At 49.3% G+C, this 15,738-nt stretch overlaps 1 protein-coding gene across 4 annotated transcripts in view; it reads left to right on the forward strand.

The window, feature by feature from the left end:
* The window catches only part of AOC1 (amine oxidase copper containing 1), a 130,651-nt gene that overhangs the window by 90,201 nt on the left and 24,712 nt on the right, over positions 1–15,738 (forward strand). For all 4 annotated transcript variants that reach the window (XM_083186543.1, XM_083186542.1, XM_083186540.1 and 1 more), the window contains exons 2-3: positions 10,710–12,268; positions 14,086–14,374. In XM_083186543.1, coding sequence (XP_083042669.1) covers positions 10,726–12,268; positions 14,086–14,374 — 1,832 coding nt within the window. In that variant the 5' untranslated portion in view covers positions 10,710–10,725. The remainder of the gene's footprint in view (positions 1–10,709; positions 12,269–14,085; positions 14,375–15,738) is intronic.

Genomic DNA, 15,738 nt, shown 5'->3' on the forward strand with positions numbered 1-15,738 from the left:
CTTTTCATGCCCTACTATCCACGTCGGCGTGGAGTTGAGAATAGAATAGTGTGGCGAGCGCAGCGAGCCACCGAGCCCGAAGCGTGGCGAGCGCAGCGAGCCCCGCGAGGGGACGCGGATACCTTCACAGGTAAACGCGTCCCCTCGCGGGCTTCACAGGTGTCCGTGGCGACGCGGACACCTGTGAAGCCCGCGAAGGGACGCGTTTACCTGTGAAGGTATCCGCGTCCCCTCGCGGGGCTCGCTGCGCTCGCCACGCTTCGGGCTCGGTGGCTCGCTGCGCTCGCCACACTATTCTATTCTCAACTCCACGCCGACGTGGATAGTAGGGCATGAAAAGGTCGTAGGACGCGTACCGCCGCCCCTCGCGGGCTCGCTGCGCTCGCCACGCTTCGGGTTCACGTTGATCGTGGGGTGGCGTTAAAAATTGTGGGGGCCATTTAACAATTCAGGGGGACTATTAGGGCTCTGTGGCCCATTTAACATTGTTTCCTATGTAAAAATCGCGGGCATTGAGGCATTTAACGCTAAAATCGCGGTCAATCTGCCTTTTTAACATTGTTCCCTATGGGAAAATCGCGGTAATCGCGGGTACCCGATTTTGATGTACCCGCGATTTACCCGCGATTACCGCGATTGCCGCGATTTTACCCGCGATCCCGCGATTTCAATCGTGGGCGCCGTTCTAGGTAAAGAGTACCTTAATAATTATTTCTGCTCAGTATTCACTGCTGAAAGAGAGGGGAAGGGGCCACAGTTAAGTTGCAAGTATAGTCAGAAAACTGAGGGAGAAACAAGTACATTTACAGAGGAGAAAGTCCTCACAGAACTCTCAGAACTGAAAGTGGATAAATCAATGGGGCCAGATGGGATACATCCAAGGATACTAAAAGAGCTTAAAGGGGAGCTGGTAAAACCATTAACAGAATTATTCAACCTGTCACTAGCTACTGGAGTAATCCCAGAGGACTGGAAAACAGCGAATGTAGTCCCACTGCACAAAAGTGGAAGCAAGGAAGAGGTAAGCAACTATCGACCAGTGAGCCTTACATTAGTAGTAGGGAAATTGATGGAAACACTCTTAAAATAAAGAGTTGTAGAATATCTCAAAACCAGCAATTTACAGGATCCAAAACAGCACAGCATGGGTTTACTGGGGGAAGATCATGTCAAACAAATCTTATTGACTTTTTTGACTGGGTGACTAAAGTAATAGATCAATGTGGGGCTGTAGATGTAGTTTTTCTAGACTTTAGTAAGGCTTTTGACACTGTCCCACATCGCAGACTGTTAAATAAACTTGAAAGCTTGGGATTGTATTCTAAGATAGTTGAATTGATAAGAGCGTGGTTGCAGGACAGAAAACAGAGAGTTGTAGTAAACAGAGTACAGTCAGGAGGGAAAGGTTACAAGTGGAGTACCCCAGGGATCTGTACTTGGACAAGTGCTTTTTAATATCTTTATTGGTGATATTGCAAATGGAATTGAGGGTAAAATGTGCCTTTTTGCAGATGACACAAAGGTATGCAACAGGGTAGACACACCAGGAGGGGTAAAACAAATGATTGAGGATCTAGGTAGATTAGAGGAATGGTCAAGAGCATGGCAACTACAGTTTAATGCCAAAAAATGCAAAATCATGCACTTGGGTCTCAGAAATCCAAAGACTAAATATAGTATAAATGGCACTATAATGGAAACTACTGAGGAAGAGAGGGATCTAGGTGTCACTATTTCAGGGGACTTAAAAGCAGGTAGGCAATGTAACAAAGCAATGAAGAAGGCAAGTCAGATGCTTGGTTGCATAGGGAGAGGTATCAGCAGTAGAAAGAAAGAAGTAATAATGCCACTGTATAGGTCATTGGTACGACCTCATCTAGAGTATTGTGTTCAGTTCTGGAGGCCATATCTCCAGAAGGATATAAATACATTAGAGACTTTAAAAAGAAGGGCAACTAAAATGGTGCATGGCCTACATCACAAAACGTACCAGGAAAGACTAAAAGATCTTAATATGTATACTTTAGAGCAGAGAAGGGAAAGGGAGGACATGATAGAAACTTTCACATACATTATATCAAGGGTTTTACCAAGTGTAACGATCAGATCAGGTGATGGATGGAATAAAGCATGCCTCCTGTTATTATTATGTGTGAGATCAATGTATTTCTGGTATTGTGTGTAAAATCATGTCTGCTATTATTATGTGGGAGATCAGAACATGTCTTGTATTATGTGTGTAAATTATTGGTGACCCAGGGAGTGTAACCATCTGTATAGTTCTCTGGAGTTAGGATGTCAGATAAGACCTGAGACCCCTCATAAACCATGGTCCACAAGATTAGAGATTGTCTCCTTCCTCTTATCAGTGAAGCCTGTCTGCTATGCGTCTCACTAGATAAGGAAGGAGGTTCAATCACTTTGTAAACAACAGACAAATTCTGCATATACTGTAGAAGCAACATTACCTAGGGACAAGTTCCAGGATGGAAGGGGTCAAATCCCAAGGGTGGGAGGGATGAGGGAGCCTGCAAGTATAACTGTCCCTCTTGTCAATAAGTCAGTGGTACTTCTTGGGGGAACAGCATCTAGCTGGAAGCGACCATTTGATTTCATGTGGAGACACCACCCCCCCACCCCCCCGCCCACGGCAGGATATTTGTAGTTAGGTGTAAGATACAGTTCTGTCCTTTTTAATTCCCTTTTATTTTATTTTGAGTTGTATCAATGTGTGCTTTTAAAATCATTGTAATATCTTGTAACCATTTTTATCACTTAAAGCTCTGTAGTATTTCTAGGAATAAATAATACATATTCCCAGTTCTGATTTTGTGATTCTTAGGACCTGTAAGCCAAAGAAGAGAAACGTTACCATTTTTATACTGTATTGTGTGGTAAGGTGCGAGACAAGCCGCCCCTTGTGCAGTTTCAAAGCGCTAAAATCAGGCTTTGGCTGGTGGCAGTGTACCTCAAAGAGGGGACTCGTGTGTCCAAAGTGAACCCCAGTCACGGCCGGAGCTGCTCAGATTAAAGTATCTGAACAGGCGACCGGTGGGTTCATGACACCAAGGTACAGTTGGGAGACATTCTTCACAGGAAGAGGAGCAGCAGAACACGAGGACATGCACTGACACTAGGGGGAGGAAGGTACAGGTGGGAGACATTCTTCACAGGAAGAGGAGCAACAGAACACGAGGACATGCACTGACACTAGAGGGAGGAAGGTACAGGTGGGAGACATTAGTCACAGGAAGAGGAGCAGCAGAACACGAGGACATGCACTGACACTAGAGGGAGGAAGGTACAGGTGGGAGACATTCTTCACAGGAAGAGGAGCAACAGAACACGAGGACATGCACTGACACTAGAGGGAGGAAGGTACAGGTGGGAGACATTAGTCACAGGAAGAGGAGCAGCAGAACACGAGGACACGCACTGACACTGGGGGGAGGAAGGTACAGGTGGGAGACATTCTTCACAGGTAGAGGAGCAGCAGAACACGAGGACATGCACTGACACTAGGGGGAGGAAGGTACAGGTGGGAGACATTCTTCACAGGTAGAGGAGCAGTAGAACACGAGGACATGCACTGACACTAGTGGTAGGAAGGTACAGGTGGAAAACATTAGTCACAGGAAGAGGACCAGCAGAACACGAGGACACGCACTGACACTAGAGGGAGAAAGGTACAGGTGGGAGACATTAGTCACAGGAAGAGGAGCAGCAGAACACGAGGACACGCACTGACACTAGAGGGAGGAAGGTACAGGAGGGAGACATTAGTCACAGGAAGAGGAGCAGCAGAACACGAGGACATGCACAGACACTAGGGGGAGGAAGGTACAGGTGGGAGACATTCTTCACAGGAAAAGGAGCAGCAGAACACGAGGACATGCACTGACACTAGAGGGAGGAAGGTACAGGTGGGAGACATTCTTCACAGGAAGAGGAGCAGCAGAACACGAGGACATGCACTGACACTAGGGGGAGGAAGGTACAGGTGGGAGACATTCTTCACAGGAAGAGGAGCAGCAGAACACGGGGACATGCACTGACACTAGAGGGAGGAAGGTACAGGTGGGAGACATTAGTCACAGGAAGAGGAGCAACAGAACACGAGGACATGCACTGACACTAGGGGGAGGAAGGTACAGGTGGGAGACATTCTTCACAGGTAGAGGAGCAGCAGAACACGAGGACATGCACTGACACTAGTGGTAGGAAGGTACAGGTGGGAGACATTAGTCACAGGAAGAGGAGCAGCAGAACACGAGGACACGCACTGACACTAGAGGGAGGAAGGTACAGGTGGGAGACATTAGTCACAGGAAGAGGAGCAGCAGAACACGAGGACACGCACTGACACTAGAGGGAGGAAGGTACAGGAGGGAGACATTAGTCACAGGAAGAGGAGCAGCAGAACACGAGGACATGCACAGACACTAGGGGGAGGAAGGTACAGGTGGGAGACATTCTTCACAGGAAAAGGAGCAGCAGAACACGAGGACATGCACTGACACTAGAGGGAGGAAGGTACAGGTGGGAGACATTCTTCACAGGAAGAGGAGCAGCAGAACACGAGGACATGCACTGACACTAGGGGGAGGAAGGTACAGGTGGGAGACATTCTTCACAGGAAGAGGAGCAGCAGAACACGGGGACATGCACTGACACTAGAGAGAGGAAGGTACAGGTGGGAGACATTAGTCACAGGAAGAGGAGCAACAGAACACGAGGACATGCACTGACACTAGGGGGAGGAAGGTACAGGTGGGAGACATTCTTTACAGGAAGAGGAGCAACAGAACATGAGGACATGCACTGACACTAGGGGGAGGAAGGTACAGGAGGGAGACATTAGTCACAGGAAGAGGAGCAGCAGAACACGAGGACATGCACTGACACTGGAGGAAGGAAGGTACAGGTGGGAGACATTAGTCACAGGAAGAGGAGCAACAGAACATGAGGACATGCACTGACACTAGAGGGAGGAAGGTACAGGTGGGAGACATTAGTCACAGGAAGAGGAGCAGCAGAACACAAGGACATGCACTGACACTAGGGGGAGGAAGGTACAGGAGGGAGACATTAGTCACAGGAAGAGGAGCAGCAGAACACAGGGACATGCACTGACACTGGAGGAAGGAAGGTACAGGTGGGAGACATTAGTCACAGGAAGAGGAGCAACAGAACATGAGGACATGCACTGACACTAGAGGAAGGAAGGTACAGGTGGGAGACATTAGTCACAGGAAGAGGAGCAACAGAACATGAGGACATGCACTGACACTAGAGGGAGGAAGGTACAGGTGGGAGACATTAGTCACAGGAAGAGGAGCAGCAGAACACGAGGACATGCACTGACACTAGAGGGAGGAAGGTACAGGAGGGAGACATTCTTCACAGGAAGAGGAGCAACAGAACATGAGGACATGCACTGACACTAGAGGAAGGAAGGTACAGGTGGGAGACATTAGTCACAGGAAGAGGAGCAACAGAACATGAGGACATGCACTGACACTAGAGGTAGGAAGGTACAGGTGGGGAGACATTCCTCACAGGAAGAGGAGCAGCAGAACACGAGGACATGCACTGACACTAGAGGGAGGAAGGTACAGGAGGGAGACATTCTTCACAGGAAGAGGAGCAACAGAACATGAGGACATGTACTGACACTAGAGGAAGGAAGGTACAGGTGGGAGACATTCTTCACAGGAAGAGGAGCAGCAGAACACGAGGACATGCACTGACACTAGGGGGAGGAAGGTACAGGTGGGAGACATTAGTCACAGGAAGAGGAGCAACAGAACACGAGGACATGCACTGACACTAGAAAGAGGAAGGTACAGGTGGGAGACATTAGTCACAGGAAGAGGAGCAACAGAACACGGGGACATGCACTGACACTAGAGGGAGGAAGGTACAGGTGGGAGACATTAGTCACAGGAAGAGGAGCAACAGAACACGAGGACATGCACTGACACTAGGGGGGAGGAAGGTACAGGTGGGAGACATTAGTCACAGGAAGAGGAGCAATAGAACACGAGGACACGCACTGACACTAGAGGGAGGAAGGTACAGGTGGGAGACATTCCTCACAGGAAGAGGAGCAGCAGAACACGAGGACATGCACTGACACTAGAGGAAGGAAGGTACAGGTGGGAGACATTAGTCACAGGAAGAGGAGCAGCAGAACACGAGGACATGCACTGACACTAGGGGGAGGAAGGTACAGGTGGGAGACATTAGTCACAGGAAGAGGAGCAGCAGTACACGGGGACATGCACTGACACTAGAGGGAGGAAGGTACAGGTGGGAGACATTCTTCACAGGAAGAGGAGCAGCAGAACACGAGGACACGCACTGACACTAGAGGGAGGAAGGTACAGGTGGGAGACATTAGTCACAGGAAGAGGAGGAGCAGAACACGAGGACACGCATTGACACTAGAGGGAGGAAGGTACAGGTGGGAGACATTAGTCACAGGAAGAGGAGCAGCAGAACACGAGGACACGCACTGACACTAGAGGGAGGAAGGTACAGGTGGGAGACATTAGTCACAGGAAGAGGAGCAGCAGAACACGAAGACACGCACTGACACTAGAGGGAGGAAGGTACAGGTGGGAGACATTCTTCACAGGAAGAGGAGCAGCAGAACACGAGGACATGCACTGACACTAGGGGGAGGAAGGTACAGGTGGGAGACATTCTTCACAGGAAGAGGAGCAGCAGAACACGAGGACACGCACTGACACTAGAGGGAGGAAGGTACAGGTGGGAGACATTCTTCACAGGAAGAGGAGACGCAGAACACGAGGACACGCACTGACACTAGAGGGAGGAAGGTACAGGTGGGAAACATTAGTCACAGGAAGAGGAGCAGCAGAACACGAGGACATGCACTGACACTAGGGGAGGAAGGTACAGGTGGGAGACATTCTTCACAGGAAGAGGAGCAGCAGAACACGAGGACATGCACTGACACTAGAGAGAGGGAGGTACAGGTGGGAGACATTAGTCACAGGAAGAGGAGCAACAGAACACGAGGACATGCACTGACACTAGAGGGAGGAAGGTACAGGTGGGAGACATTAGTCACAGGAAGAGGAGCAGCAGAACACGAGGACATGCACTGACACTTGAGGGAGGAAGGTACAGGTGGGAGACATTAGTCACAGGAAGAGGAGCAGCAGAACACGAGGACACGCACTGACACTAGGGGGAGGAAGGTACAGGTGGGAGACATTCTTCACAGGAAGAGGAGCAGCAGAACACGAGGACATGCACTGACACTGGAGGGAGGAAGGTACAGGTGGGAGACATTAGTCACAGGAAGAGGAGCAGCAGAACACGAGGACATGCACTGACACTGGAGGGAGGAAGGTACAGGTGGGAGACATTAGTCACAGGAAAAGGAGTAACAGAACACGAGGACACGCACTGACACTAGGGGGAGGAAGGTACAGGTGGGAGACATTAGTCACAGGAAGAGGAGCAGCAGAACACGAGGACATGCACTGACACTGGAGGGAGGAAGGTACAGGTGGGAGACATTAGTCACAGGAAGAGGAGCAGCAGAACACGAGGACATGCACTGACACTAGAGGGAGAAAGGTACAGGTGGGAGACATTAGTCACAGGAAGAGGAGCAGCAGAACACGAGGACACGCACTGACACTAGGGGGAGGAAGGTACAGGTGGGAGACATTCTTCACAGGAAGAGGAGCAGCAGAACACGAGGACATGCACTGACACTGGAGGGAGGAAGGTACAGGTGGGAGACATTAGTCACAGGAAGAGGAGCAGCAGAACACGAGGACATGCACTGACACTGGAGGGAGGAAGGTACAGGTGGGAGACATTAGTCACAGGAAGAGGAGCAGCAGAACACGAGGACATGCACTGACACTAGGGGGAGGAAAATTCAGGGAAAATCTGAGGAATAATTACTTCATAGAAAGGGTAGTGGATAAGTCGAATCGCCTCCCATCCGAGGTGGTAGAGTCAAATACAGTAGAGCAATTTAAACATGTTTAGGATAGGCATATTGATATCCTTACAAAAAAATAAGGATCAAATATGGTTTGAAGTAACATGGGGCAGACTAGATGACCCAAGTGGTTCTTATCTGCCTTTAAATTCTATGTTTCTATTTTTCAAATTCTATGGTAGCATGGGAGGGCAGTGAGGACAGACTGGTGGGGAGTGAACTGGTAGTGCGAGAGGTCAATGAGGACAGACTGGAGGGGAGCGAGCTGGTAGTGTGGGGAGACCAGTGAGGACAGACTGGAGGGGAGCGAGCTGGTAGTGCAGGAGGCCAGTGAGGGCAGACATGAGGGGAGCGGGCTGGTAGTGTGGGGAGACCAGTGAGGACAGACTAGAAGGGAGTGAGCTGGTAGTGTGGGAGGCCAGTGAGAACAGACTGGAGGTGAGCGAGCTGGTAGTGCAGGAGGCCAGTGAGGACAGAATAAAGGGGAGTGAGCTGGAAGTGCGTGAGGGCAGACTGGAGGGGAGTGGTCTAGTAGTGCAGGAGGCCAGTGAGGACAGACTGGAGGGAGTGAGCTGGTAGTGCAGGAGGCCAGACTGGAGGGTAGTGAGCTGGTAGTGCAGGAGGCCAGTGAGGACAGACTAAAGGGGAGAGAGCTGGTAGTGCGGGAGGCCAGTGAGGACAGACTAAAGGGGGGTGAGCACTACCGTGTAACACATATGTGAGACTGGGGGCAGCACTACAGTGTAACATATATATATATATGAGACTAGGAACATTACAGTGTAACATATATGTGAGACTGTTGGCACTAGAGTGTAACATATATGTGAGACTAAGAGCACTACAGTGTAACACATATGTGAGAATGGAGGCACTGCAGTGTAACACATATGTGAGACTGGGGGCAGCACTACAGTGTAACACAAATGTGAAACTGGGGGCACATATGTTAGACTATTGGCACTACAGTGTAACATATATATGAGACTAAGAGAACTACAGTATAACACATGTGTGAGACTAGGGGCACTACAGTGTAACATATATGTGAGACTTGGGGCACTACAGTGTAACATATATATGAGACTAAGAACACTACAGTGTAACACATATGTGAGACTGGGGGCACTACAGTGTAACACGTGAGACTGGGGGCACTACACTGTAACACATATGTGAGACTGGGGGCACTACACTGTAACACATATGTGAGACTGGGGGCACTACAGTGTAACACATATGTGAGACTGGGGGCACTACAGTGTAACACATATATGAGACTGGGGGCACTGCAGTGTCCCACATATATGAGACTAAGAACACTACAGTGTAACACATATGTGAGACTGTTGGCACTACAGTGTAACACATGTGTAAGACTGGGGCCACTACAGTGTAACACATATGTGAGACTGGGGCCACTACAGTGTAACACATATGTGAGACTGGGGGCACTACAGTGTAACACATATGTGAGACTGAGGGCACTACAGTGTAACACATATGTGAGACTAGGAACACTACAGTGTAACACATATGTGAGACTGGGGGCACTACAGTGTAACACATATGTGAGACTGAGGGCACTACAGTGTAACACATATGTGAGACTAGGAACACTACAGTGTAACACATATGTGAGACTGGGGGTACTACAGTGTAACATATATATGAGACTGGGGGCACTACAGTGTAACATATATATGAGACTGGGGGCACTACAGTGTAACACATATATGAGACTTGGGGCACTACAGTGTAACACATATATGAGACGGGGGCACTACAGTGTAACACATATATATGAGACTGGGGGCACTACAGTGTAACACATATATATATATATGTGAGACTGGGGGCACTACAGTGTAACATATATATGAGACTGGGGGCACTACAGTGTAACACATATATGAGACGGGGGGCACTACAGTGTAACATATATGTGAGACTGGGGGCACTACAGTGTAAAACATATGTGAGACTGGGGGCACTACAGTGTAACACATATATGAGACTGGGGGCACTACAGTGTAACATATATATGAGACGGGGGGCACTACAGTGTAACATATATATGAGACGGGGGGCACTACAGTGTAACATATATATGAGACGGGGGGGCACTACAGTGTAACACATATATGAGACGGGGGCACTACAGTGTAACACATACATATATATATATGAGACTGGGGGCACTACAGTGTAACATATATATGAGACAGGGGGCACTACAGTGTAACACATATATGAGACGGGGGGCACTACAGTGTAACATATATATGAGACTGGGGGCATTTACATGTTATACGATTTGATAACATCTCCATAATCTTGTTACCAATATACTGAGTCTGCTGCAGGGTCCCTGTGCCAAACAGTCAGTGCTGATAGCGCTCAGCTAGTTTCTTTCTTCCTTAGGGAATAGTTCACCGGCCTCCGAAACTCCTTATTCCCAATAGACATTTGTGTCCATTCCCCTGTGTGTTACAGGATTCTATTCCCACGTGAAACCGTCTTGCAGCCCTGCTCCATCAGAGCCTGGCGTACACAGTATGTGACCCAGAACCTACCACAACTTCCAGACAGCCATAGTACCCTGCTTCCAGGGGATTTATCTCCCCTAGTGCTCCTATATATTGTTACAGTGAAGCTGGTTTGTTGTTGGAAATCTCTCTGCACATGTTGTCATACTATAATTGTCTCTCTTTTATAGGCCTAGAGACCACATAATGGGGCTGAAACATCTGATATGGATGGTGACATTGATGTATGTTGTCAGAGCCATCTGCAGCACAAAGACTTACTCCAAGGGCAGGCACATGGCCTCTGTCTTCTCAGACTTGACTCCCGATGAGATGAAATCTGTGCAGAGCTTCCTCATGGACCAGCAGAAGCTTCAATTAGTCCCAATTCGGAGCAGCTTTGGCAAAAACACAATCTTTATGATGGAGCTCAATCTGCCAAAGAAGAGAAACGTTCTAAACTTTCTGGACAAAGATGGGCGCAAGCCCCAACGTGAGGCCAAAGTGGTCATATTCTTTGGGGACCAGCCCCAGCCTAACATCACAGAATACATTGTTGGTCCCCTTCCTCACCCATACTATTACCAGCCACTGACTTCCAGAGGGCACAAGACAATTAGATTTGAGTCACGTCCAATGACTTACATGGAATATGAGAAAATTCAAAAGAAGTTGGTTGAGTTCACGAAGGGCTTTAATCACATATTGCTGGAGATATCGGGGTTCTCCTTTTACAACTGCTCACAAAATTGTCTGACTTTCACCGACATCGCTCCCCGTGGCCTGAGCTCTGGAGAACGCAGGTCATGGATCATACTGCAGAAGTTTGTTGATGGGTTCTTCCTTCACCCTATTGGCTTTGAGCTTCTGCTTAACCATCGTTCTCTTAACCCCAAAGAGTGGACAATAGAGAAGATCTGGTACAATGGGCAATACTTTGACAGTGTAAAGGAGCTTGTTAGAAAGTATGAGAAAAATGACTTGACCAAATTGCATATACCAGATTCTAAAGACAAAGACCCCTACTCTACCTTCAACCCTCGAGGAGAGTTTAAGACAAGGACAGACATACATGGGCCAAAAATCTGTGAGCCCCATGGCAAACGCTACCGGGTGATGGGGAACTATGTGGAATATACAGGGTGGAGTTTTGCCTACCGTGTACGTTCATCTGCTGGACTGCAGCTATTTGATATACAGTATAACAATGAGCGAATAGCCTACGAGGTAAGCATACAGGAAGCTATTGCTTTCTACAGTGGAGTCAGCCCAGCCGCCATGCAAACCAAATACATTGATTCTGGTTGGGGGATGGGCACTGTTCATTATGAACTGGCCAAAGGTATTGACTGCCCTGAAGTGGCCACTTACCTTGACCTCTACAACTTCTATGACACAGACCAGCCAGTTCACTACAAAAACGCTCTGTGTATCTTTGAGATGCCCACTGGGGTTCCTTTACGCCGGCACTTCGACAGCACCTATAATGGTGGCTACAACTTCTTTGCTGGGGTGGAGAATCATGTGCTGGTGGTGAGGACCACATCCACCGTCTATAACTATGACTACATCTGGGACTTTCTTTTCTACCAGAATGGGGTGATAGAGGTGAAAGTCAGTGCTACTGGGTATATCCATGCCACCTTATTCACCCCTGATGGCCTCCACTATGGGAGCAAGGTCTACAGCCACGTCTTGGGGAACCTGCACACACACCTGGTGAATTATAAGGTGGACCTGGACATTTCAGGTAAGACAATACACACTATACTATATATATATTACTGGGGTTCATAACATTTCATGGGGCAGCCTCCAAATGTAAAATTGACAAGCTTGGCCCTGGTAGGGAACATCAACTTCATTGACAGCCCATCCGGTATAGGGGGAGATACGCCCAGAATACAGCCCATCCGGTATAGGGGGAGACACGCCCAGAATACAGCCCATCCGGTATAGGGGGAGACACGCCCAGAATACAGCCCACCGGTATAGGGGAGACACGCCCAGAATACAGCCCATCCGGTATAGGGGAGACACGCCCAGAATACAGTCCATCCGGTACAGGGGGAGACACGCCCAGAATACAGCCAATCCGGTACAGGGGGAGACACGCCCAGAATACAGCCCATCCGGTATAGGGGGAGACACGCCCAGAATACAGCCCTTCCGGTACAGGGGGAGACACGCCCAGAATACAGCCCTTCCGGTACAGGGGGAGACACGCCCAGAATACAGCCCATCCGGTATAAGGGGAGACACGCCCAGAATACAGCCCATCCGGTATAGGGGGAGACACGCCCAGAATACAGCCCTTCCGTTACAGGGGGAGACACGCCCAGAATACAGCCAATCCGATACAGGGGGAGACACGCCCAGAATGCAGCCCATCCGGTATAGGGGGAGACACGCCCAGAATACAGCCCATCCGGTATAGGGGGAGACTCGCCCAGAATACAGCCCATACGGTATAGGGGGAGACACGCCCAGAATACAGCCAATCCGGTACAGGGGGAGACACGCCCAGAATACAGCCCACCGGTATAGGGGAGACACGCCCAGAATGCAGCCCATCCGGTATAGAGGGAGACACGCCCAGAATACAGCCCATCCGGTATAGGGGGAGACTCGCCCAGAATACAGCCCATACGGTATAGGGGGAGACACGTTCAGAATACAGCCAATCCGGTACAGGGGGAGACACGCCCAGAATACAGCCCACCGGTATAGGGGGACAGTTTGTTAGTGAATTATCTCGTCTAATTCTAGATTTATCGGGAAGTTTTCTTTGACAATTGAAGCATCTTCCAAATGTTCTCAGGGCTACAAATATTTGCCCATGGACAGAAGAGCTATGTGATATATTGTACTGAGGGTTATGTAGAAGGTTATGGAACCCAGCTTTCCAAATCCTTTCCTGCAGTATGGGCGAGGTTGGTGAGGCCGGGGAGATACCACCAGATGGAGTCGGTACTAGTTTCTTATCAGCTGTGCTCGCTGCCTATTCCAATGTAGAATGTAGGACCTGCACATATAGGGCCCGATTGAGCCCTGACGATCATCGGACCATACATGCAAGCGGCCCAGAGTGTGGGCGAATGTGCGAAACTCCAAACCCCTGTGACTGCAAGCGGCTTGCTGTGTGTTTGAGAGTGGGTGGTTGTTTGGGGGATGTGCCGCCTGCACTTTATGGGACTGCCCCAGAAAATACGGGTGTTCCCTAGTTGGTGGGACAGAGGGCCGCTGGCATCAGCACAGGCATCCTGCACCCTATGGCCTTTGCAGTGCCGAGTTTCGTAGCCATGTACAAAGGCGGGCGGTGGAGCTCGGAACCCAGCGAGTAGGTTTGTATTAGGGCCTTAATAGCGAAAGCGGTCCAACTACTGCCTCCCCACCGAGTGACTGATACCCAATGGAAGCCTAACCTACCTGCACCACATTATTATGACCCTTATATCGCTTACACGTGTTATATGAAGTATATTTCGGTTTAATGTCAGCAGTGACATAGGGCACGAAGATGCCACCGTCAGTGACTCCTCGCTGTCTTCTGCCTCCTTCTGACAGGGGTTGAAAACAGCTTTGAAAGCATTGACCTGAAGTATGAGAACATATCGAACCCCTGGAGCCCGGGTGACTTCATTGTCCAGTCCCGCATGGAGCGCTTACTGAGAACGAGCGAGAAGAAAGCCGCCTTTAGGTTTGGCACCAATGTCCCCAGGTATTTGATATTTCAAAATCCCAACAAGAAGAACAAGTGGGGACATCAGAAGAGTTATCGAATCCAGTACAACTCCCACGGTCACAGCGTGCTGCCGCGGAGATGGAGCGAGGAGAAAGGGGTTGCATGGTCCAGGTAGGGTCCCCACCAGGAGTCAGAGACCTCCTTACACATACTCTATGTAATGTACTCTACTCAAAGGAGTGAGAAAAGGTCAACATAAGTTATTAAAGTTTTTTATGTTCATGTCGACATCCGACCCTTGTAGCTTTGTAGCTCGCCACGCTCCGGGCTCGGTGGCTCGCTGCGCTCACCACACTGTATAAAATCAACTCCATGCGGACATGGATAGTGGGGATAGGAGCGTATTTACTATAGTGGGCGCCCAAATAACATATAAGTACCGTCTATTGTCCTTCTTGTGGTCCACCCTGTCTCTTGTCTTCGCAAGTACCCTTCGTTACCTGTTTTACCACCGTGTTCTCTGTATGTCCCCTTTGTTCTGTCCACCAGTGAGTGCATCTTCTTAGTCCCATTAGTCCCTTATCCTTGTCTTTAGCCTAGTGGGCATTGTCTGCTCATTTCTACCCCTCGTCCCGCATCGGTAACCGTCCGGGCCGCCGAGGGTTAAGCACTGCCGCCTGACAACGTAAGTCCTGGTGGCATATCAGTGCCTATAGATGTGTTCAGTCTTATGGTAAAGGGGCTGTTATAGGTGAGAAGGCTCGCTGATGTGCTCTGTGGGCTTAGCCCAAGGTGTACATGGGTGACTACCAAGAAGACCCCAGAAGTATCCTGCTTGGTCCACAGCACCCTAAGCACCATCCTTCAGTCTCTTGTGATCTCCTCCCAGAAGCCCATTGGGATCCCATCACCTACCACGGGGAGCGTAACAGTTCCCCAGATGTAACACATGTAAGCTTAGTCATCCTTGGTTTCACCTCTTTAAAAGTGGGATTTCAGATTTGGGCCATTTGCTGCAATGTCCCAAATATCTTCCTCAGTTTGGCAAGTTCTTCAGGGGAATATTGTTCCACCTGCAGAACTATCTTTTGTAGACCCCGTTCCAAAGAGTAGATGGACTCTCTTCCATCTTCAACCACTTCCTCTGTATTTTGACTATCATGGCCAAGTGAATTGGGACTTGTGGTGTCTTTGGAGTAATGCCACTCATGGAAGCTCTGAGCCGGGCCTGGTAAAACTAAAGGCAGAGGTTCTGGCTTGTGTCAAAGTAAGACCTCCTTCTCATCGAGGTCCATATAAATCTGTTTGGCCTCATAGGTCAAGTATGGAGCCAGCTTTTCCACTCAGCGTTCCATTGGCCATTTTACCATTCTCCAGAAGGTGGTGAGGTAGGTTCTAAGTCACTGCCAGCTGACCATTTCCACAGCTTGGGCTCCTCCTTTGAAACCAGCTGATGTTGATGGCATGGTTGCAGCAACTGTTTATACCACCAATCCTGTTGCTATATTATCTGTACCAGTGTCTGCTGGTACCCG

Source organism: Crinia signifera, chromosome 5, assembly GCF_055691185.1.
Source record: "Crinia signifera chromosome 5, ASM5569118v1, whole genome shotgun sequence".
Lineage (NCBI taxonomy): Eukaryota > Metazoa > Chordata > Amphibia > Anura > Myobatrachidae > Crinia > Crinia signifera.